Below are 24,241 nucleotides of genomic sequence, written 5' to 3'. Positions count from 1 at the left end.
GGAATTTAGGTACAATAGGAAGAACGTAAAGATACGGGTGCAGGAAAGACAGTAAAATGATGATAGGATTGATGGATTATAGGGTCTTGAGGGGTTAAAGAATTATTAGTCTCAGGGTGCTAAAGGGAAAGACTTGTTAGTCTCATGGTACTAAAAGACTGGAAATATAGAGGATGATATCAGAAAATAGAGCTGAGATTACAGAACAGAAAGGGAGAGGAGTCTGGTAGTTGCCAGCGGGGAGCATGGCAGCCCCACCACGTCTAGATCCAAAGGTACCTGGAAGTGAGCAAAACAATGGTCGCCCCACTAAGGCCTACAGGGAGAGTAAGAAGCTGTGTCTTTAGGAGGAAAAGGTGCCAAGAATATTCAAGGAGCATAGAGGGGGAAGGAGCAGCCTTTGGCAGAGAGCTCAGAGCTTTGAGGTTCTTACCTGACTCCAGGAGCACCTTTGCCAGAGCAGAGGAATGGTGAAGTTATAAGGAATTCACTTTGCTCCCCAAGGATATAAGGTTACAACAAAAATATTTCAAATCACTCTCTCAATTTAAGAAAACGTTTTCAGTTATCCTTGCCACAAGAAATTTTCAGTGGCTATGTTTCTCTTCCTGGGCCCTATTACTGCCCTATGACTTGAGCTCTTCTGTCCTCCCATCCTCTCCTGCTGATGCTCCCATATGCACCCAAATTCACAAATTCCTGTTCCTCTGCTCCACTCATCCTACACTGATGCCAGGGGCTCACCTTTCTTAAGGGACTGTGCTTCACCTTCTCTACCCAGATAAAAAACAAAGGCACAAAATAGAACCAAACACATTCACAACAAAAATATACACAGTTATATTTTTCTCTTTAACATAACTTAGATAAGATTCTTAGTCATATCTGCAATCCTCCCAACAAGCCCCCATCTTGTGGTTGAGGGAAAGGCAATGGAGGAGTAAAGTGATGGACAGGCTGATGGTTCCCCTGATACCACTGAGAAGAAGTTGTTAAAATCCATTTACATTTAAAACTCTAGACAGGAAAATATTTGCCCAGTGAATTTTTTTATTCTCATTTTTTCCTTCTACCATTTTGATCTAACAAATGCTGCAACAGAAGAAGTTACACATGTAGAACTTGTCAGTCTTCAATTTCAAAAAGCAAATTGTCTAGGGTCAACATTTTTCCCCAAATTACATTAATTACATCCTAAAATATGTTTTACCAATTGCTAAGCATTACGGAATAGAGGATGACTATAAATTCTTTTTGTTTCAGGGTCAGGAAAAATATTAGATATTCTTAAACATAACTTCTTAATTATCGACATGAGAAAATTGAAGGGCTTAGAGGTTAAGTGACTTCCCAAGGTCACATGGCCCATTTGGGTAGAGCCAGGATTAGAATCAATGACTCAGGGGTTCAAGTCTTCTTTCCTCCTCATCATACTGCCTTCATGAATGGCTCAGGAGACTTAATGTAGTTTATTTCCACAAAATACAGCATGTCCTCTAGAGATTATTTAGGTTTTCTTTGGATACAAATGGATGTTTTATTATATTCTGTTATGTAAGAATTTAGATATGCTCTTATTTTTATTTCAAATGGCTGATTTTGTAAAATAGTCATTCTGATAATACACAACTCCTATATGATTTGTGCTTGAATAGATCTCCTCTTCCAACTCTACTCCACTGTATTTAGTCAACAGTTTTCAATTATCTCTATGTTAATAGGGTGCATATTCATTTCAATGCCAAAATATTTCTGGGCTTTTGGATATTATTTTCCTTTGCAGTTCATAAATAAAGTGGATGGACAGAATTTCAAGGATCGCATCATTTCTGACTTCATATCATCGATTTTATAGCCAGAAAGAGCTTTCTAATCTTTCAGCATATTCATGAATTAAATGAGAGTAAGTTCAAAGCACAGAATATTGGAAACAGATTCATGCAAAATTTATCTTCAACAGCAAAGAGGAATATTAATAGCAGTATTCTACTTCACAAGAATATATTAAGAGCAAACAAAGTATCACAGTGCAGTACAAAATTTGTGTATAAGATGTGATTTTTTTAATTCTGTTGTAAGATATTAAATTGCCAATACTGTAATAAGTGGGAAAATAAACATTAAAAGGATATGGTTATCTAGCTAATTTTTATCATAATTATATTTTATATCAGCATCTCAAACTAAGTTTTAAAATGGTAACTCAAACTGAACTTATTATATATATGTATTAATTTATTATTGTCAGTTATTATAAGATATGAAAAGCCTAAGAGATGAAAATTCTCTCTTTTAAAATGAATACTGCCTTAAAATCTCTAATGAAGGCTGACGATCTCAGGTAAATTTTTTCAACAGTTTAACATATGTACGTAAGTTATTACACTTTCTATCACAGTCTTTTGAGTCTAATGATAATTCTAGAAATATTTGAATTGACATATCATTTTGTATTTTAACATTGGTCATTAAAACTAGTTCTTTTATTTTAAACGGCTTGAAATGTTTTTGTGAAAGAAATGTTTACTTTGCATTAGAGTTCTAAGTCATCTTAAAATATTTGGAGGAATGGTTTAAATTTATTTTGGCACTTCAGAAGTGTAGATCAGTTTGCTGCAAGGTTCCTTTTGACATTAAAGACCTGTTTTAAGTGATCTTAGTCTTCAGAGGCAGTATAAATGTATTATTCCAAAATATCTGAGAATTGTGTGTGGAATCAGCATTAACTGCATAACTTTAAGAATTGTTTTGATCTAGTGAATAGATTAATGAAATAAAATAGCACGAGGACCCCAAAATTCAGTAACCCCTTTTGAAACACACGAAGAGTTAAACATGCTTTTAGGAAATCCTAAGCAGATCTACTCTGAAGGAAAAAAAGTAAGCCAATATTCCACATTGTTCACACCAGTCCAAGTCTGTCTAGCTTATGACTGTCCTGGGATCCTCTAGACACTGCTTCCCTTGTCCATATTGAGATCATAAGTAGATATCCAAGCCTTTGGGTCCAAGCGGAGGAAAACATTTCATTATTCAAATGCCTATACCTTTTAAAACCCTCTAGAATATATTTAACCTAGGAAAGAACATATAAGGGTGTGATTTGTTCTGTTTTTACTTTTTTTTTTTTTTGAGATGGTATTTGGCTCTTATTGCCCAGGCTAGAGTGCAGTGGCACAATCTCAGCTCACTGCAACCTCCACCTTGCGGTTTCAAGTGATTCTCCTGCCTCAGCTTCCCAAGTAGCTGGGATTACAGGCATCTGCCACCATGCCCAGCTAATTTTTTTGTATTTTTAGTAGAGACCGGGTTTCACCATGTTGGTCAGGCTAGTCTCGAACTGCTGACCTCGTGATCCACCCGCCTCAGCCTCCCAAAGTGCTGGGATTACAGGCATGAGCCACCGCCCCGGCCTGTTTTTACATTTTAAAGGTACTATGCATGTACCAAAATAAACATTATTTGCCAAAGAAAATGCACCAGAATATCTTTTCTATTTTTTCTCTGCATTATTTTATTTCAATATCTAATATAATTAGATATTATTTCATATACTAATAAAAACATCTTATATTGACAGAAACTATTCATAACTTTGATTTTTAATACCTAAGTGATAATCCAGAAACTGGATTTGCCATAAGAGGAACTGGATTCCTGATAATTTATCATTTAGTTTGCAAATGATTTTTTCATCATTTTAGAAAACATAGTATTGAGATGAACATCTTAATACAGAAGGCACTGACAGCTTGAATTACATGATTATATTTCACTCATTCATTCCTTTACCAGTATTGACCATGCACCCACTATTGCTAGGTGGTCCAAAGATGAATATATCTTTCATTCAGAGAACTCACAGTCCTTCTAGTGGAAGTCAGATAATAATAAAATCACCATACTCAGTGATAAAGGAAGATATAGAAAGTCTTCCAAGGATATGCCTTGGCGCAAAGGCACCCACGTGCCAAGTGGAAGGCTTTCTTGGAAGTGAAAATGTTATTACTAGAGTGTAAAATATGGGGATTGGTGGGTGGGAAGTGATTTGATCAGAAAAGTAGGATGAAAGCCAATTCATGAAGGTCCTTGAGTGTTATGCTAACAGTTAAGTTAAATTTAACTTGACAGCTATGGGATCTCATTAAAATATTTGCATGCATATAAATGGCAAGATCAGATTAGTTATACATTAGGTGTTGTGAACAAAGCAAAGTAAATTATTTTCATTAAAATAAAAAAAATGAACTAGTCATTTTAACACTCAGACAATATCCTAAGGGAATAACATTATTTAATGTAAAAAAAAAGGATAAAAAGTAAATGGCATACATGATTTTGAAAGTTGTTTAAGTTAAATAAATGTAGGTGTAAAAAATAATCAGCATTTTACAAAGCTCTAGGAAGCGCTCAGAGAAAATCCTTCGTCCTCATCGAAGTATACTTACTTTTGGTTCTCATTCTTACTGGCCATTGTTAATCCAATAGAAAATTAATATGTAGAAATTTTAAAAGAAAATTATAAAAATTATAAAGAAATTTACAAACACACACAGACACACACACACACAGTCTCTGTCTTATAGAGTTCTATAATTTAATTTAAAATTTTAGAATGTTAAATCATGTATAGAAAGTTTCAGTTATTCTTACTGAAACACTGAACCCACAACCAAGAATATGTTTCAGTATTTACAATGCAAGTTCTAGTAATGTGATATACCTCAACAGAATTTAGTTTTATTTTGAAATATCCATTTTATGAGTTAAATACAGAGTATATATTTTATAGTGAAAAGTGTCATCTTATCTGTGAAACTGGAAAAGGCAGCTCACTTGATATAATGTCTAGTCTTTGGTAAATTTCCAACGCACAAAGAGTTAATAAATAAAAGTTAACCTTCATTTTCAGATATTGCAATTCAATAGAGATGAATGCATAATGGTTATTTTATATTTATAATTGTATTCAAAACATCCAGACAGATTTCCCCAAGACTAATTTAATGGGAATGACCAAGAGGTGAAGTTAATCACCATAAAGCAAGTAATACTCTGTCAACAGCCTACAGCTCTCATAATTCAGGCAGAAGGTCAGTTATTTCATCACTTTCCGTTTGTCCCTAGGTGCCACAGTATTGGATGCATTGTAGATACTGCTATTGGATACTAGAATGGAAATTTCCTGTGTTGGCTGGGACATTTAAATATACAAAAGAAAAACTCAAACAATAACATTTCCATATGGCTTTAAGATCTTAGTTGTATTTTCATAGGCGTAACGCGTCTGTCACTGAGCAATGAGTTTTTTTCTAATTCTATTGTTTTTGTTCAATGAAATTTTTAAAAAGAGCTAAGCTTCCCCTGGCTGCCAAAAACTTATGATATAGGAGTCCTTTCTTACAATGTCAATAAAAATGTCTCAATTCATACTCATGCACTTTCACACTTTCTTAGGAAACCACTAACGTGTCCCTAAAATGATGCCGATACCTGTATCCCTTTTGATATGACAATACTTATAGTTAAAAAATTATTTTTCAGTATCTCAGTACATAAGCAGTGGGCTCATGTAACTAAGGTTAAATATTTTCTGAGGATGGGGAAAAAAGCATTATAATCAGCCTTGGGTTGTTTATTCTGTGACTACATATATGTTCAGCAAAAACTTTCTGGATAATGCCCATCATGTTTTTGTGTTGCAGTAGGCAAAATGTTATCATTTAAATGAATTTAGGCAACTGCATCTATTCTGTAAAAGTGTCAAGGCTTCAAGTTAAATTTTAGAACTAACATTTATATTTCTTAAAAGTAGTATTTACTTTAATCCTGCTTTTGGCTATCGCATCATAATAATGTAGAAATAATACCTAAGCTAGCATTATACAAAATCTGCATAATATCTATTTGATATGTACTTCAGGTCCTAAAAGAGCCCTTGAAGCATAGGAAGCTAAGAGGAAGCTGACCAAAAATCAAAAATCTGTCCCAAAATTTTACATTTTAATCTTACCTCGTGAGGCCTGTTTTCTCCATGGGGGGGAAAAAAAAAAAAAAGAGCATAATGTCATTTCTGCTTCTCCAGCAGTTTATCTGAAAATTATTTGAAGTTGTTGGGTTTTGAGCACTACTGTGATTAAGTCTTAATCTACACCTCATCCTTCTTGACCTACCAAGGAATAGCATGGACAGCTTCTAAGTGTCTGCCAGGGACATGAAAGACTGCCTTTCCTCTACAAGTTAACATCAGGTCACCTTGTTGCATGAGCTGCAAAGGTTCGCTCAAGAGGACCTCAGAGGGTGTAGCTCCCATATTCAGGCAGTTTGTGCACTGCATAAAGTCTTCAGCCAAGGGGACTGCAATCCAGTCCATGTTCCATTTGCCAAGTCATGCAGCCTGCTATGGGGCCACCTCTATGTGGAGGATGAGTACTGTTTTCTAATTCATCTGCCTATAGGCCATGATTTTTTTCCTAATCCACTTTTTAACCTGTGGTTGGATGTCATCTCAAGGCCCTCCCCATTGTTGGCCCACCAGTGTACACTTCTGGAATGCCATAGGGTACTGGTAGGAGGCATACCTCGTTCCACTCAAAGGAAAGGGCCTGTTACCTGCCTGACACTCTTGTCTATATTGAGCTCCCATAGAATAAGTTGCATTCCATCAGTACTCCAAGATTTCCTATAAAGGGAATAACTTAGCCAACATTATGTTATCACTGTTGATAGAACTAAAGGTCCAAATGGTTTTAATAACATGACATGCAATAACCACAGAATAATTATTTAATTTACACATGTATACAAATGCAGTTGTGTTTTTATACTACAAATTGTGGTAGGACTATGCTCAGAGCTGTTGAGAGGAAATCAAGGAAAGACTCTGAACCTAAAGCTATTATTTTGCTTTTTACTTGGCCACCCAGTTGTCTCTTACCATCTCCCATTCAAACTAAAGTAAAAGGTATTCCAAAATTATTCAAAGTGCCTCTCTACATCCCTTCCTTCCTCATTCTTGATGCCAGCCGCTCTCTCTGTTAATTGAGGGGCAGAATGACCTCCCTGCCACCAGCCCAGCTTTTCTTGTTTGTTATTACTAGCATGAATGCTCTAAGCTTCCTAATTATCATGCATGTCAGTCATAGAACCTTAACTAATGGGCCTTTCAATAGTGAACCAGCAGCAGACTTATGATGTTGTCTTACTTCTTCATGACCCATCTGGCTTCAAAATTTTGGGCTGATTTAACTATCTTACAGTGTCAAACAATGGATTAAATAAGATTATTACATCTTATACAGATGTGTATCTTTTTCTACTCACAAGAAGTTTACATATAAGACTTTTTCAAAGAGAATCAGAAATTAGCACATACTTACTAGACATTTTAATTGTAAGATGAATAATATAACTCCTGTAAAGGAAATGTGCTTACAGGGCTGTGTAAGCAAAATGAATACAGCATAGAAATTGTCATTTTTACATCCTATAATCAAACTTTATCATACTAGAGAAAGTAGAAAAGTCAGTTTTCTGAAATCCGGTAAAAGATGGTAAGAGTCCCATGTCTTTTCTTACAGATGATGACAATCATTTGGGTAAAGATTTCTAGAATTCTTGGGGTCTTTATTAGAGGTGATAATAAAGGTCTGAGTTATACTCACAATAAATGTGCTTTCCATACCTTATTATAAAGCACTAATGATGTACAAACCAAACGGTAAAAATGTGCACACATGTTTATGTGCTTTTAGGAAGGCGCATTAGGGAGATTTAACTTTATGGAAATATAGCTTTCCACCACTTAATGCTAAAAGATGGCCACAATCCTTTACAATATCTTCAGTTTGTATCTTGCTAATTTATGTTGTCATGATCACTTTGTATATAAAACTTGACATTTAATTTCTAACAAGGAAAATTTATTACTCATCCCTTTTAAGCCTAGAGGTACGTTTTGTTATGTAAATTATAAATAATATCTTTACTGTTCTAAAATTTGTTTAAAATATCTTTGAAAAGTATAGTAACATGTAACAAACCTGCAGGTATACCCTCTGAATCTAAAATAAAAGTTGATAGAAGAAATAAGACCTGGCGCTCAATAAATCAATGGAGTGACTATAGTTAACATTAATAAGTTATACACTTCAAAATAACTAGAAGAGAATAATTCAAATGTTCCTAGCATAAAGATAAATATTTAAATGATGGATTCCAACTTACCCTGATTTTATTATATGAATGTATCAAATTATCACATATACCCTGAAAATGTGTACATCTAATATGAATGAATGAAAAAATTTTACTAAAATAAAAATTGAATTTATAAAAAAGTTTTTTAAATAAAAAATAAGCACAATAAGCCTATGAACACCTCCTAAATCCATTACATGAAGGCCTATAATAATATTTCTTTGTTTGTTTGTTCTTTTCAGGAGAAAGGAAGACAACGGTGTCCTGCACAAAAATCATGAGCAAAAATATCAGCATTGTGGACAACAAGAAATGCAAATACTTAACCAAGCCAGAGCCACAGATTCGAAAGTGCAATGAGCAACCATGTCAAACAAGGTAACCCTACTCCAGCGACCCTTAAAGCATTATTTGTCCATTAAATTGCTGTCCTTTAAAACATGCTCAGAATATCATTGAAATCACATTTTCTTAAAAACATTGCCAAAGGATACGTACCAAAATGTAAGGTATTAAATAAGCAAGATCTAAGAAAGCAAGGCCAAGAATTTTCCACTTAAGGAAGGGGTATTGGGAGGGACGGTTGCTGAGGAGTAATTAAAACTACTTTTTATTTAAAATCATTTCATAAGCTCTAGGTCCCCTCTTCAAAAACCTTGTTATTTGGTTGAACATAGCTGTTTGCTCCTGAATTCTCCAAAATGGTGTGTTAGAATTTGCCAACAGTAACATAAACCAAACTAGGACTGCCATGACCCAGACCCCAGCAGAACAGGGCCAGTGTAGTGTTTCCGATTCCTCTGGCTAATTTCTCACTTCCTAGCCAGAGTTCCCAAAGCAAACTGCCCAATCCCCGATCTCTCATCACCAACTTTCTGACCCGGGTCCCAGTTACTGTACCACGGATGCTTTGGTTTCCTCTGACACTCCCCAATGAGTATTAGGTAACAAAGCAGACAAGAAATTCACAAGTAAAGGACAAAACAGCAATGCTGAGCAGCTGTAACTGGAATAGGAAGAAAGAAGTCCATGCTTTAGTTATTGGAAGTTGGGACAAAGACAGATGAGTGGAACCTGAGTATAATTTTGGACCAGCCTAGCAACGAGGCTACTTGGCATGGCTGCCAACACAGGGCTCCAATCTACCTGCTTTCACATAAAAATTAAGGCTTAGCTTGATTGGGACTCAGCCCTGGTGTCCAAAATCCTGAAAACTTTTAGGAATGGGGTGACAGAAAGAGTGAGGCTGGATTGATTCCTCAGAATATTGGGACAGGAATATTTACTTTGTTCTGACACTCAGGAATTTGTTGAAGCCCAGTGAGTGAGGACATAGTTGTAAGTTCTTAGGTAGTCAGAGCATTGATCTTCCCCTCATGAGAGCTTCTGTAATGCCTTCATGGTGAATTTACACATCCTACAATTCAGATAGGCAGATAATTTGTCATTTTATAGCAGTTTATAACTGATATAACTATCTTCATGGCCATCTACCACAAAGAGTAGGTATGGGGGAGGTAAGAGGGAGAGGAACAAAGTTGCTAATTAACCATATTTGAGCTTTTCTTTCTTAATCTCTTCGGGGATTAGTGTCATGCAGACCAATCTTAGTCCTGATTTCCCTATTCACAGCCCCCATGGAAACTCAATTACTAAAGCCCTCTAAATCTAGCCACGCTATGTTAATGAAAGCTTAAAAGAATTTGGGATCACCTGAGGTTGGAAGTTTGAGACCAGCCTGACCAACTTGGAGAAACACCCTCTCTACTAAAAATACAAAATTAGCCAGGCATGGTGGTGCATGCCTGTAATCCTAGCTACTCGGGAGGCTGAGGCAGGAGAATCACTCGAACCCGGGAGGTGGAGGTTGTGGTGAGCAGAGATCGTGCCATTGCACTTCAGCCTGGGCAACAAGAGCAAAACTACATCTAAAAAAAAAAAAAATTTTGGAAAATACTTCATCTACAAAGTTTGAATTTCAAGGTTTGCTTTCTGTAGATTCGATATATTTTAGATACTGTAAACCAAAATGTATCTGACACAGGTCTCCTATCAATTTAGAAGCTTATGTTGCCAAAGTTGTGGATCATGACCCATGACATGGTCTCACATGGCCCTGAAAACATTTGCTGAAGGTGACTGGGTTACAGCTTGGTTTTATGTGTTTTAGGAAGATGTAAGATATCAATCAATACATGTGAGGCATAACTTGGTTTGGTCTAACTCGAAGCTGTTGGGGGAGGGGTGACTTACAGGTCAAAGGTAGATTCAAACATTTTCTGATTGGCAATTAGTTGAGGGTTAAATTATTATCTGAAGACCTGGAATCAACAGAAAGGAGTGTCTGGGTTAAGATAAGGGGTTGTAGAGACCAAGGTTCATATTATGTAGATGAAGTCTCATAGGTGGCCAACGTCCAGGGGCAATAGATGGCAGTATTTCCTCTTCAGACCCTTAACATGTGCTAGACTCTCAGCCAATCTCTAAAGTATCAGCAAAAGGCCTGGAAAGGGAAGGGGATTCTCTATAGAATGTCAGTTTCCCCAACAAGAGAGAGCTTTGCAGGGCCATTTCAAAGAATGTCAAATTTTGGGGTAAAATAGTTTGATTTCTTTGAGGACCCTGCTATCTGTCTTGTGATATTATAGTAGAGTCAAGTTGGAATTTAGTATATTTTGCTACAAAGAATCTATTCGGTTAGTCTTAGGATCTCTGTTTTAATGTTAATGCTGGTCAGTTGTGAGCCTGAGCTCCAAAGGACAGAGAGTAATAATGAGGCATGTCTAACCACCCTCCTTTCATATAATGGTCTGAACTAGTTTTTCAAATTTAGTTGTGTCCCCTTAGCTAAGAGAGGAGGGTCCATTCAGTCAGCTGGGGGGCTTAGAATTCTATTTTTGGTTTATAGTAGTAGAAGCTGATTATCATCTTTTCCTGTCTTTGGCATTCCTGCTCTAACAATCCTGCCCCAGGCAAATGTCTGCTTTAAAAGAACAGGAAGAGTGATATATAAAAGGATGTGCATAAGAGAAAAGTACATGAACATACCTTCAGTAATGTCATGTTCTTTGCACCTTCCTGGGTGCAGGCTTTTCAGTCTAACTGCATAAGTGTGTGAACTAGTAAAGCTTTTTCATGATACAGAGTAGTAATCATGTACAGTGACCTAGGGAATTATCCTTGCCTACCTTCAGGTCCTTGGATCATTTCCATTCAGTGCTGGACAGATACATAAAGTAACATTTTTGGCCTTGGCCCTGTCAGCTAAAGAACCAGGATCCTTACTGTTACTGCTGTTCCTCAGAATTCTCTATCCCCTTTAATAGATATTAAGATGCTAAATTATCTTGTGTTAAATAATATTAAAATACTTCAGAACATAATTTGTTTCATATTGCCACATAGTTGTTCCAATTTGGTGAAAGAGCCATGGCTTTTTCTGATACATCAGAAATCTTGAATGAACTGATTTGAGGACTAGAGTGTGTTTGTTGTTTCCCAAGTTGGTCTGTGAAGGAGCAGAGTGTACAATACAACACACTATTTATTTTTCATTCCCTGACCTCAACTATCTTGGAGAAAAATGTCTCAATAATGACTAGGTAAAATGAATAGTTTTAAAAGGTCAGTACATTTCTGAGTGAGAAATTTTTGCAGCTGGAGACTAGAAGTCTTTTTGTTAGAGATTATTATCTCCCTTCCCTTGGAAAAGGAGGCAATTTATTTTGAACCGCGAAGCTGTGATGTTAGTGAGGTTAAGCAAAATTTTGGAAAGAAAGAAATGAACATGGGCGATTACTAAGGGTCACCACAGGAAAACTTTCCAAGACTTACTGGAAGAGTACATCCTTTATTCCTCCTGTCTTTCCCCTTTCTCCAACTTAGTACAAATTTCTAATTTCCATTAACATTTATTGAAAAAGTCACTAAATGGCCTGATGGCATTCTATGGGCCAAATATAAAATAGATGAATTCACTAGTAAATACCTTTGTAAGTAGAAGGTCTCTTAGAGATAAGGAAATGGGATCCTTCCAAATTAAGTAAGTTCTAAACCATGAAAATGTTTTCTTTCATTAGAATACATTTTATATTTTAGTTCTTATTTTTCAGTGGTTTTCATAAGGAATAGGAAAAGTAACTTTTTATAATTATATTGAGGATCTCAAATTTTTATTTTACTTAAAAATATGAGATTCCATGAAATTGCAAATAATTATCTTTTCAGTACAAAAGAACCTAGTAGTGTCTACTGAGTTCCATAGTTGGAAAAGATACGTAGATGAACTTAGATTGGGATTATTTTCTGGATATTCTCTTACAGAAATATGAAGCAGAAACTAGACTAAATTTGTAAGATGTGCACTTTAGGAGAAATCCACCAGGGAACTCCAAACAAAAATGGCAGGTCTGCAACATGCTGGATAGACCAGGAAAAAATAACCTTGGAAAGCCTTCTATTTCCTTTCTCAGAAATAGAAACATAAAATCATTTACAATTAAACTAACTTACAGATGAGATTTACTAAGCTGTAAGAGGATGTAACTCCTCAAAATGTGGATCATTGCTAGGAATACTTGGTTTTGGTAAATCTGGAATAATTAAGGTTACTTCTGTAAAACAGAGAGAAACATAAATTCCATTTCAAGGAATGTTTACGGCTGGGCACGATGGCTCATGCCTGTAATCCCACCTCTTTAGGAGGCCAGAGCGGGTGAATCACTTGAGGTCAGGAGTTCAAAACAAGCCTGGCCAATATGGTGAAACCCCTTCTCTAAAAATACACAAATTGGCCGGACATGGTGAAATGCCCATAGGCCCAGCTACTTGGGAGGCTGAGGCAGGAGAATGGCTTGAACCCAGGAGGCGAAGGTTGCAGTGAGCCAAGGTCGCGCAATTGCACTTCAGCCTGGGCGACAGAATGAGACTTCATCTCAAAAAAAATAAGATAAAATACAAAATAAACTTTTTATGAAAAGCTATTATGTAAAATTGTTATGGATGCTAACAAAAACAAAACATTGATATATACCTTTGAGGAACTTATATATTACAAAGAAAAGAAGGCCAAATTCATTAGGTAGGCTTTGAGCCCTTCTGCTTCCCTAGGGAATATCTAGTAAGTCATGTGAGTGCTACAAGCCAGGTGATAGAGAGCAAAGAAAAGGTCAGTCCCCATTAGTTGAATGGAGAAGCCCTTCTAGGAGGAATGGGCGTGGGGCTGGCTGTCAAGGATCCAGGCACAGGATGTAATGAGGTGAAAATAGAAAGTGTTTGGTAAGCAAGATGAGCATATGGTTTATTTTCTGAACAAGTGGGAGATGAAGCTAGAAAAATATGTGAGTAAATATGAATCATTTTAAATGGAGCATTTTAAATATGCTCCAGTGTCTATGATCATATCAAAGCTAGACATTGGCTAGCCTAAAGAAGCATATGTAGCTCCATGTGGGAGGATATAGCCTGTTCACAGAAATCTAGTTGCTGCTAAGTGTCATACCTTGGTGATTGCTTTGTCCAGGGAAGAGGCCAATCACAGGCTTCTGTTACTTTGCTAATACCCCCACATCTCTCACTGTTAAGTAGTCTACAGCCTCATTTGAATTGTTGGTGCCACAACTTTGTGACCTTTGGTAAGTTATTAAGCCTCTGTGTGCCTGAGTTTCCCTTTCTGTAAATTTGGCCATGATAGTTGTGATACCCAATACATAGGGCTATTGTAAAGATATAAATTATAAAGAATAAGAATAACTCCTGGATATTAGCAATTTTATACTTACAAAGTCCCACAGTATAGTGATATGGTAAGCAGTGAAAGACAGTTTATAATATGACATGGACAGAGTCTGATGGACACTGAGATTCTAACAAGAACAAGTTCCTGAGACAAGAAATACAGAGCATTCAAAGCAAGAGGAAGCCTGCGTGTCCTGGAGAAAACTATTGTGTTTGGTTAAAAAAAAAAAAAAGTATAATGTCACCGTCTAACATTCTGCTAACTCTAGACATGTCAAAATATATGGTAGTGATATGGTTTGACTGTGTCTCCACCCAAATCTCATCTTGAATTGTAGCTTCCGTGATTCCCACATCATGGGAGGGACCCGGTAGGTGGTAACTGAATCATAGGGATGGCTCTTTCCCATGCTGTTCTCATGATAGTGAGTAAGTCTCAAGAGATCTGATGGCTTTTATAAAGGGGTGTTCCCCTGCACATGCCCTCTCTTGCCTCCTGCCATATAAGATGTGTCTTCCTCCTCCCTGCCTTCCACCATGATTGTGAGGCCTCCCCAGCCACATGGAACTGTGTCAACTGGACCTCTTTCCTTTGTAAATTGCCCAGTCTTGGGTATGTCCTTATTAGCAGCGTGAGAACAGACTAATACAAATACATAAGTATCTTTTAACTTGTTTCCAGTGACTCTTGCTTTACTTTCAGGTGGATGATGACAGAATGGACCCCCTGTTCACGCACTTGTGGAAAAGGGATGCAGAGCAGACAAGTGGCCTGTACCCAACAACTGAGCAATGGAACTCTGATTAGAGCCCGAGAGAGGGACTGCATTGGGCCCAAGCCCGCCTCTGCCCAGCGCTGTGAGGGCCAGGACTGCATGACCGTGTGGGAGGCGGGAGTGTGGTCTGAGGTGCATACATGCCCCATTTCTATTCCCGTTCCTACTCTGACTCTTAGCTTGTACAAGATCAGGTTGGATCATGTTCAGAATCTGCACGGAAGTTGATATTTTTCTATACTCTTTATTAAATGATTAAAGTAATGCATTCAAATAATTTTGAAATAGAAAAATACAAAGGTATTTACTTTCTATTCTAGAAATATTGCAACATAATCAAGGGCATATTTTATATACATTTTAAATTCTGCATTTTTACTTATATACTATGACTACACTCTCGAGTTGGCACATATTAAAATACACACTTAACTCATTGCATATCGCTGAACATTTAAAATGGAAAGAAAGAAAATTAACATTTAATTATTATATGTGAACAAGGAGTACATTTTTACTTAATGTTTAGTATATTGTTTATATTTAATCACCTGTGCAGGAAACTTAAGCTTCATCATTTTATAAGTAAGAGTAATATAGCTCAGAGAAAGTAAATAGTTTACCCTAAGTCCTACCTAAGTGGTAGAGCTGGGATTTGAACCCAAGGTTGTTTAACTCATTGCACCCTCCCAACCCCTACAGGTTTGTAGTGTATAACATACAGTTGTGTTCCATGCCAAACCATAGTGATTTACTTTCTGTTATCATGATGCATATCTTTGCATAATAATAAATGGCACTTACGACTTACACTTAGTGGTTGCTCTGAAGCACTTTAGGTGAGGGTCTGGCTGCATTTACTCATATAAACATACTTAACATACTCATATTCACACATGTACCAACACAGCTACACACACAAAAAGGAAAATCATCCATCTATGTAATTTCAAAATATTAGATAGGATGCAAAAATTATAATTTAAAACTACTGTATTGAAGTAGCTACTCTTTTGAAAATGAGGATAACATAGCTTAGATAATACAGTTTCTAAATATCTTTCAATTAACCCAACCCCCTCCAAAAAGCACATTCACAAAAATCCTGGATTTCTCTTTTCTTACTATTCTCGGTTATACTGTTTAATGGATTCTTTTTCATTTATAATGTATACTTTTGAAAATGAATGCCATATCACATCTTACATTGAAATGAATCAGTTCAATCTGGAGAGAAGAATCACATGAGCATCAGAGAAACAAAATACCCCATCCTAAGCCAATCAAAACATTTTTGCAAACTCTTCAGGAGAAAATTGATCAGAAACATTCTACTATACAGAATTTTGGCACCAGCTGAGAGAAATAATATGTCACAATGCAATATGCCAATTAAAAAAATGTTTATTGTTTTAGTTTAAGTTAAAACTCAATTTTATGAATCAGGCATAGTTTGACTCGCAAAGTGTATATATATATGTGTGTGTGTGTGTGTGTGTGTGTGTGTGTGTATATATATATATATGTACTAAAGTGCCAAATCACATAGTTCACTTTAAAAACTGAGCATATTCAAATGCAAACTTTAAGTTATAAGACAATTACTTACTTGTGCAAGATTTAGTATACCTATTTAAAATGTCATTAGTTCCATGCTTAAGCTTTCAGGACCACAACTGTCATTAAAGCTTGCCAACATGAGCAAGGGGAGGAGCTCAGCTTCTGCTCTCCTCAGGACTCAGAGCTATGATGTGGAAATCAGCATGATTATTCCTATATGACATCATTGATGAATATATACTGCAACCCTTTCTTTGGACCTCTTCTATACACAAATATAAATTGGACTTTCAAGTTTTTTTATATCTGGTATGCCCCACACACATATCCAGAGCAATTTTGGTCCCAATGTCAAGGTAGTCAGTGGTGCTTGCCTTTGGACAACAGGATTACTTTGTGCATATTCCATGATGTGGAAGATAAATGTAAATGAGAGAATAGATTACACCTAGAGAAGATTAGTGGAATATACATATGCTTCAATCTATTTTATCACGCTCATTCATTATACATCTCCTATTTATTAAACTAAAGAATTTTGAACCAAATTGTATTTTAATTCCAAAAAATTATTTAGAATTATAATTTCTAGGAGTATATAGTTATATAAAGAAATTCTAAATTTTGGCCAGGCACGGTGGCTCACACCTATAATCCCAACACTTTGGGAGGCCGAGGTGGGTGGACAACTTGAGGCCAGGAGTTCAAAACCAGCCCAGCCAACATGGCAAAAACCCATCTCTACTAAAAATACAGAAATTATCCAGGCATGGTGGTGTATGCTTATAATCCCAGCTACTTGGGTGGCTGAGGTAAGAGGATCACTTGAACCCAGGAGATGGAGGTTACAGTGATCCAAGATCATGCTACTGCACTCCAACCTGGGCAACAGAATGAGACTCCATCTCAAAGAAGAAAACAAATTCTAATTTTTATTTTTGCTAAGATTTTCTCTATTTCATCTTTGAAACATGTTTTTGAGAAATGACATGCTGGGGAAATTGTCACTTTTCACAAACATGTCTTCCATCTAAATAAAAGAGTGCATCTTAGAAAAAGTAAAATTATTTTTTTTACATAATTATATTTAAAATGTGATATCAAATTTTAGTAAATTTAATTTTGATCATACTGTATTTATCTTTTCCAGATAATCCCTGTTATATTACTCTCTGTAATAATGGTTCAGTATTCCTGAAACCACTTATCTCCAGCATTGTGCCTTAAGCTCCTTCTGGCATCAGATACTGGTGCTTAGCCTGTTGTTAGCTTTAAACGTATTTATAATTTTATCTGGCTTTTATATGGGTGATGGGCTCATGAGAGATTATTGGAAACCAATACTTAATTGACTCTATCATCTATATCTCCTATTCACCAACTTTATCTAAAACCTCTGATGTTATCTTCTAGTGTTCAGTCAAGTGTGGCAAAGGCGTACGTCATCGGACCGTTAGATGTACCAACCCAAGAAAGAAGTGTGTCCTCTCTACCAGACCCAGGGAGGCTGAAGACTGTGAGGATTATTCAAAATGCTATGTGTGGCGAATGGGTGACTGGTCTAAGGTGAGAACCACTCTGTATATTCTCAGTAATAGGTTTCAATAATGTCTGCATTGCCCTGAGTACTATAACCATATAGCATGGAGTTTAGGAGGGAAGGAGAATAGAATTAAACATCATGGGATATGGAGCATTATATACCACATCCAAGTGCAGATTCTGGCTGGCTGTCCATGGTCATGATCTCTATAAAACTGTGTTAAAAATTAAGATAAAATGTACAAAGCACTTAGCACCACACTTGACACAAAGGAAGCTCTCAGAAAATAGTAACTATCGTTATTGCTGTTTTGTTAATTTTTATTCATATAGTTCTTTCTCAGAATATTTTTTCATAAAACTTATCGAAATAAATAGAATACTGTCAGATAAGTCAGTTCAAAATATCATTAAGTAAGTTAGCAGAAGAACCAAATAAAGGGAACTCAGCTCTTACTAGATAAAAGGCAGTCATTTTCCCACCAATTTTGGGAGTTGTGTATGGTAGAAATGGAAAGGAACAAAATTGTTGACATCCTTTGGTCAAATCAAGTGAACTCAATTTATCTGGCAAATGAACAGTAAGTTTAATTCATGATAATAGTGATGCCTATTTAAAGTGTATATGAGTAAAGTAGAGCCTCATATAGGGCTTTAGAAAATACCTGACCTGTTCATTCTATGAAATACTAATAAACCCCATGTTTTAAGGTAAAATTCTGATCATTTTTGGGTGAAAATAGATCTCACGTGTTATTTTTCAGAAGTGTAAATATGAATCAATGATCCCACTTTCAGCCATGATATTACATACTGACTGTCATGAAATCATAAAATTCTAGGGCTTAGTTCCATGCTCAGATGGTCATAATGCTTTAGATGAGACATAATAAATCCTCTCTCCTTTCTCTTTTATTGTATAAAAGAGAAAAGAAAGTGATGGTTGCTAAGGTATGGAGAGGAGTATAACAGTTTTTCATAAATAACCCTACAGGGCTTTCTGGGAGAAATATTTTCAATATAGAAAATACTGTGGTTATCCCACTTTCCCATGGTTGCCCCAAAGCAATCCATGGCATTTGAAATATAAGCTATTTTCTTGTGATTATGTATGCCTTTTGTCTCTAAGAAAAGTTTGCATATTAATATTACATCCGAGTTATCAGTAAACTAGGCTCTCTTGCTACTACTTATCACATTCAGAATTCACTTTGGGACTCTTTAAAGGATGCATTTGTAAATAACATAAATCAAACCCTGACTACAGCAGTGAGAAATATTCAACTCAATCCATGGGAATTTTGACTGGTGAATCACAAAAGGAAACTTCACACTTCAGAGTAAAAATCTTTGAGGCAGCACAGAATTCTAAATTAACTACATCTAATTTCTTTTATATTCAGGATTTGTTTCCCTAATTCTAAGGGAGACAAATAGAGCAGGATAATAGGGAAAGACAGTGTCTTGGAAGTCAAGAGATACGGAGGACAATTCTCACTCCCTTTTTGCATAGATGGGTAAAGTGGTTAAGCCACTGAATTAATGCCTTTGTGTCTTTGTATCCATAGGAGTAAAATAATGAAAATGGAACAGTGTTTTCAAGCTATATGTATAACAACTGTTCCTTTTTAAATTTTGTTTCAATAGTTTGTGAGGAACAGGTGGTTTTTGGTTACATGGATAAGTTCTTTAGTGTAAATGTGTAGTAACTTTTCATTCATCATTGAAGATACACGATAGGATAAGGAAGTAGAAAAACTACTAGCAGCAAGAAGGCAGGGAAAATCACCTGTTGCTCCCTTTCCATTGTAGGAACTCATTTGTTTCTTTTGACTAGTGAAATTCTAGATATTTTCTTAGAATGAAACAATTCTGCTCTGAAAATATTTACAAACCACCTGAAAAAATGAGCTATATTTTTCCAACTTTGGTGATAAATAGAAAAATTTAAACGTAGGCCAGGCGCGGCGGCTCATGCCTGTAATCCCAGCACTTTGGGAGGCCGAGGTGGGTGGATCACTTGAGGTCATGAGTTTGAGACCAGCCTGGCCAACAAGGAGAAATCCCATCTCTACTAAAAATACAAAATTAGCCGGGCATGGTAGTGCATGCCTGTAATCCCAGCTACTTGGGAGGCTGAGGCAGGAGAATTGCTTGAACCTGGGAAGCGGAGGTTGCAGTGAGCCAAGATCACGCCATTGTACTCCAGCCTGAGTAATAAGAGTGAAACTCAGGAAAAAAAAAAAAAAAAAAGAAAAACTTACATGTTAGTTGTTGTTAACCTTCAATTAACTATAAAATCCAGAAGATGTAATTGCAAAAAAACCCAAAAGATTCAAGTTTTATTGTAATGTGTGACACAGAAGTACAAGCTCATACAATGCTGCATGTGGAAATATGGCTAGCAAATCCTATTTGCTTGACGAATACTATTACTTTTGGTTAATGAAACATGCCTATTATGTGGCCTCTGGTTAAATCTTAGGTAAAACCAAAATTAACTACGGAGATCATAGGGAACACTGATTGTGGTTTTTTATGCTAAATTAAAAAAAAAATTCAGTTTTACAAATATATGTAATTCTTAAATATAATTGGATTGAATTACTTCTAATTGGTTGTGGTGTTACTGTATGGCTACACAACTAGAACATAGCCTTTGTGAGTGAGGAAAGAAAAGAATAGCTTCAAATACAGTTGACCCTTTAACAAAACAGATTTGAACTACACGGATATAGATACATATGGATTTTTTCAAGCAAAGGCGGATCAAGAATACACTATTTCCTGGTTGTGAGACCCCACTTTAAGGAGGGCTGACTTTTTGCACATGTGGGTTCTGCAGGACCCACTCAAGCTTGCGTGGATTTTGATTATACTTGGGCTGTCTTAAAACCAATGCCCATATATACACAAGGAAGATTGTATTCATCTTTATTCCTGGCCTTTTAACCTTTGCTTGTTGGCCTGTTTCTTTGTTTGGTTATTTAGAAGATCCATTAAATGGTGCTTTTGTCTGTCTACTTTCGGACTTTATATGAATATAAGTGCTTTTTTCCTTAAAACCATTTTTTTCCTTTTTTATTATAACTATCTCAGCATCGCAGACTCAAACAGTGTGCACAAATTAAAACCAGTGACTCCATGTGAATTTTATTGATTTCACCCTTCATTTTGTACTTCTATATTACTTTCATGTTAAAATGAAGACCATCCCAAAATAATTACAGAGAAAAGGAATAATGAATGCCATGATTAAGTTTCAGTGATTAAAGTATTCAGGGACAGAGAAAACACGTAAATCTCTTATTCTTATCAGCTGCGTCCTTGAAACAGGAATAGCAACAAGATGTGTGTGATTGTGGGTGGATTTCTGTGCTCCTCGGAGGTCAGTTAATCTGTCAGTTTCACTCAAAGTCTGCCCTAATTTTAAACTGTCAATACTAAAGTGGACTTCAGCCTTGGATTTGCTTTAATCAGGAATATTAAATGTACAATTTTTTAATAAAGTCTAGCACTGAAAACCTGTTCCTCCCTTAATCATATAGCTGGGTCCCTGGGAGAATCAAAAGAAAATATATCCTCAGCTTCTCCCACTGCCTAAGAATCATTGACTGCTATTGGGCAAAGGTAATATCTGCTAAATGGAAGATAAATGAAAAGATGGCTTATGCTTCAAACTATGTTCACTGCATTTGTATCAGCCTACATGATTTGTATCATATATATTTTGGGTGATTTTGTATAAATAGTGGAAAAATTGCTCTGGGTTTCTGGGGGGGGAAAAGACTAAGGTATATGCAAAGAGTGAAACTTAGGTCATAAAATTCTTGCCTTTGATTTCTAAGCAAAAGTAACGCAGCCTTTGTTGAACCATGTTCACGTTCATTTCATCAGGATTACAATGATGGCAAAAATAGGACACATACAATGTGGCTGCTTTGCCCTGGCTTGCATTATCTTACACAATTATATGCCACGTTCTGACTATATCTCTTTCTGCTATAGACATGTTCTTAGGCTCTTTCATGGGCGAAAACAACATTGCACACGTTTCCTGCCAACTTAAATCTTTATTCACTCAGTTAAGCTCTTCTTAGTATGGAACACTGGCTTGAAAAATAACAGTCTCTAATGTTTAATGAAATGACATTTTTTTTTTGGTCTGAATTTGACCTTCCTTCCTTTATTTAAACTTCTGCAACTCTTGATTTTCATTGCTGGAGACCAGCAGAGGAGCAGAAGAAAAAAAAAAAAGGCATTATTTTATCTACCTGTTACACAGGATCTGATTATTTATGAAGCTTTTATAGAGTTAATTCTTCCATGGAGTATTAACAAGTGATTTAAACTTATTCAACAGAATTCTGTTGGGAAACAAGACACCTTAAAATTGCACATAACTGTTCCTGGTTTATTCTTATACTCTACAGTTTAAACTTACTCCTTTAAAATTCTAGGAAATGATTAGTTTTGGACACATATAAAGTTATGACATTATTAATAGATATTTTTGGACAGGCGATTTATGAGCCTTTTTGAAATGATATAAACTAAAATAATGCGGGAAGCACAGTAAATCATTTTGGATGATTTAGTTATACAGCCCAGCCAGTTGGGTATATATTTGTTTAGAAATGAGAGATACAAAGCCTGCAGTATGATGAGTAATTTTTAACTTATCCTCCAAAACGAAATCACAATTATATTCAGCATGTTCTACTGAATAGGAGAGGAATTGGACAAATGAGGAATCTAAAACTAAAGTGATTTTTTCCTAATGAATAAGTAAAATATACTTATCTAAATACCTGCTTTCTAGCAATAAAAATTAGATTTATGTTAATAGGAATTCTACTTATTCTGAGCTCATGCTCATAGTGAAGATTTTCTAGTTTCCTTAGTTACGAATCTCAAAATGGTGTTCTACAATAAATTGTTTTCTCATTTTATATGGGAACAATGCTTTGGATGAAAAAATAAAATATATTGACTACTTAATAATTTATTTTTATAATTAAAGACCTGTATATATCTGGATTCTTTCTAGTAAAACTAATTTCTTACCATACATATTACTGATGTTATTGAAATCCACTTCATATATTTTATTGTCCTAGGAATCTGTAATAACTATAAGCAAATAAGTGTTCCAAAGTTGTTAGCACTCTAATTGTTTAAAAAAGTTCAAAAAAAGTACAAATTGATTAGCTATGCCAGCTCTTTAAGTATGCTTTGCATAATCAAGCACTGTAACCTTAAAGTGTTCTCCTGTTGCATAATTATTAAATTAGAGCAACCCATAACAAACAAGTGCAAGATCAAAGAAACAACAATTTAACAAAAACATTCCTTATGTACATACTTAAAACAAGTCTAGAAAGACAATACAAGATTTATTACCTTGTCATTTTGAGCCTTACCTACATTCGGATTGGCCAGCAGTCAATACAAGTGACTTGATTTGCGCCATTTCACATATCCCTAAAGAAAACATTTTCTCTTACTTTTTGTTATGTTGGATTCTTAAGGTGTGTAAATTTGAAGTTCTCAGTAAATTAGTAGGCTGTAGGCTCATAGGATCTTTGGCCTGACCATCTGTCCTCTATTTTCTTTTCTTTTTTTTTAATTTGATTTTATTTTAAGTTCCGGGATACATGTGCAGGACCTGCAGGTTTGTTACATAGATAAATGTATGCCATGCTGGTTTGCTGCACCTATCAACCCATCACCTACGTATTAAACCCTATATGTATTAGCTATGTATCCTGATGCTGTCTCTCCCCGTTCCTCACCAACAGGCCCCAGTGTGTGTTGTTCCCCTCCTTGTGTTCATGTGTTCTCATTGTTCAGCTCTCACTTATAAGTGAGAACATGCAGTGTTTGCTTTTCTGTTCCTGGGTCAGTTTGCTGAGGATGATGGCTTCCAGCTCCATCCATGTCCCTGCAAAAGACATGATCTCATTCCTTTTTATGGCTGCATAGTATTCCATGGTGTATATGTACCACATTTTCTTGATCTGGTCTATCATTGATGGGCATTTGGGTTGATTCCATGTCTTTGCTATTGTGAATAGTGCTGAAATAAACATATGAGTGCATGTATCTTTCACAAAAGAAGACATTTATGCAGCCAACAAACATGAATAAAAGATTAACATCACTGATCATTAGAGAAATGCAAATCAAAACCCCAATGTGATACCATGTCACACCAGTCTGGGTGGCAATTATTAAAACGCCAAGAAACAACAGATGCTGGCAAGGCTGTGGGGAAATAGGAACGTCTTTACACTGCCTTCTATTTTCTATATAGAAGCTTGCCACCTCTTAAAACTGACATTGACAGTAGTATGTGAGACTTAACACAGTTGGTAGGATTTTTTTTTTTTTTTTTTTTTTTTTTTTTAATAATCATCGAGGACACT

At 35.9% G+C, this 24,241-nt stretch overlaps 1 protein-coding gene across 2 annotated transcripts in view; it reads left to right on the top strand.

The window, feature by feature from the left end:
- The window catches only part of ADAMTS19 (ADAM metallopeptidase with thrombospondin type 1 motif 19), a 286,825-nt gene that overhangs the window by 235,360 nt on the left and 27,224 nt on the right, over positions 1 to 24,241 (top strand). For both annotated transcript variants that reach the window (XM_073010715.1, XM_008014319.3), the window contains exons 19-21: positions 8,442 to 8,577; positions 14,639 to 14,843; positions 17,685 to 17,837. In XM_073010715.1, the coding sequence (XP_072866816.1) occupies positions 8,442 to 8,577; positions 14,639 to 14,843; positions 17,685 to 17,837 (494 nt within the window). The remainder of the gene's footprint in view (positions 1 to 8,441; positions 8,578 to 14,638; positions 14,844 to 17,684; positions 17,838 to 24,241) is intronic.

The sequence above is a fragment of the Chlorocebus sabaeus genome, chromosome 23, assembly GCF_047675955.1.
Source record: "Chlorocebus sabaeus isolate Y175 chromosome 23, mChlSab1.0.hap1, whole genome shotgun sequence".
NCBI classification, from domain to species: Eukaryota; Metazoa; Chordata; class Mammalia; order Primates; family Cercopithecidae; genus Chlorocebus; species Chlorocebus sabaeus.
Note: the sequence above shows the minus strand (reverse complement) of the source record. Positions and strands in the feature narration are given on the sequence as shown.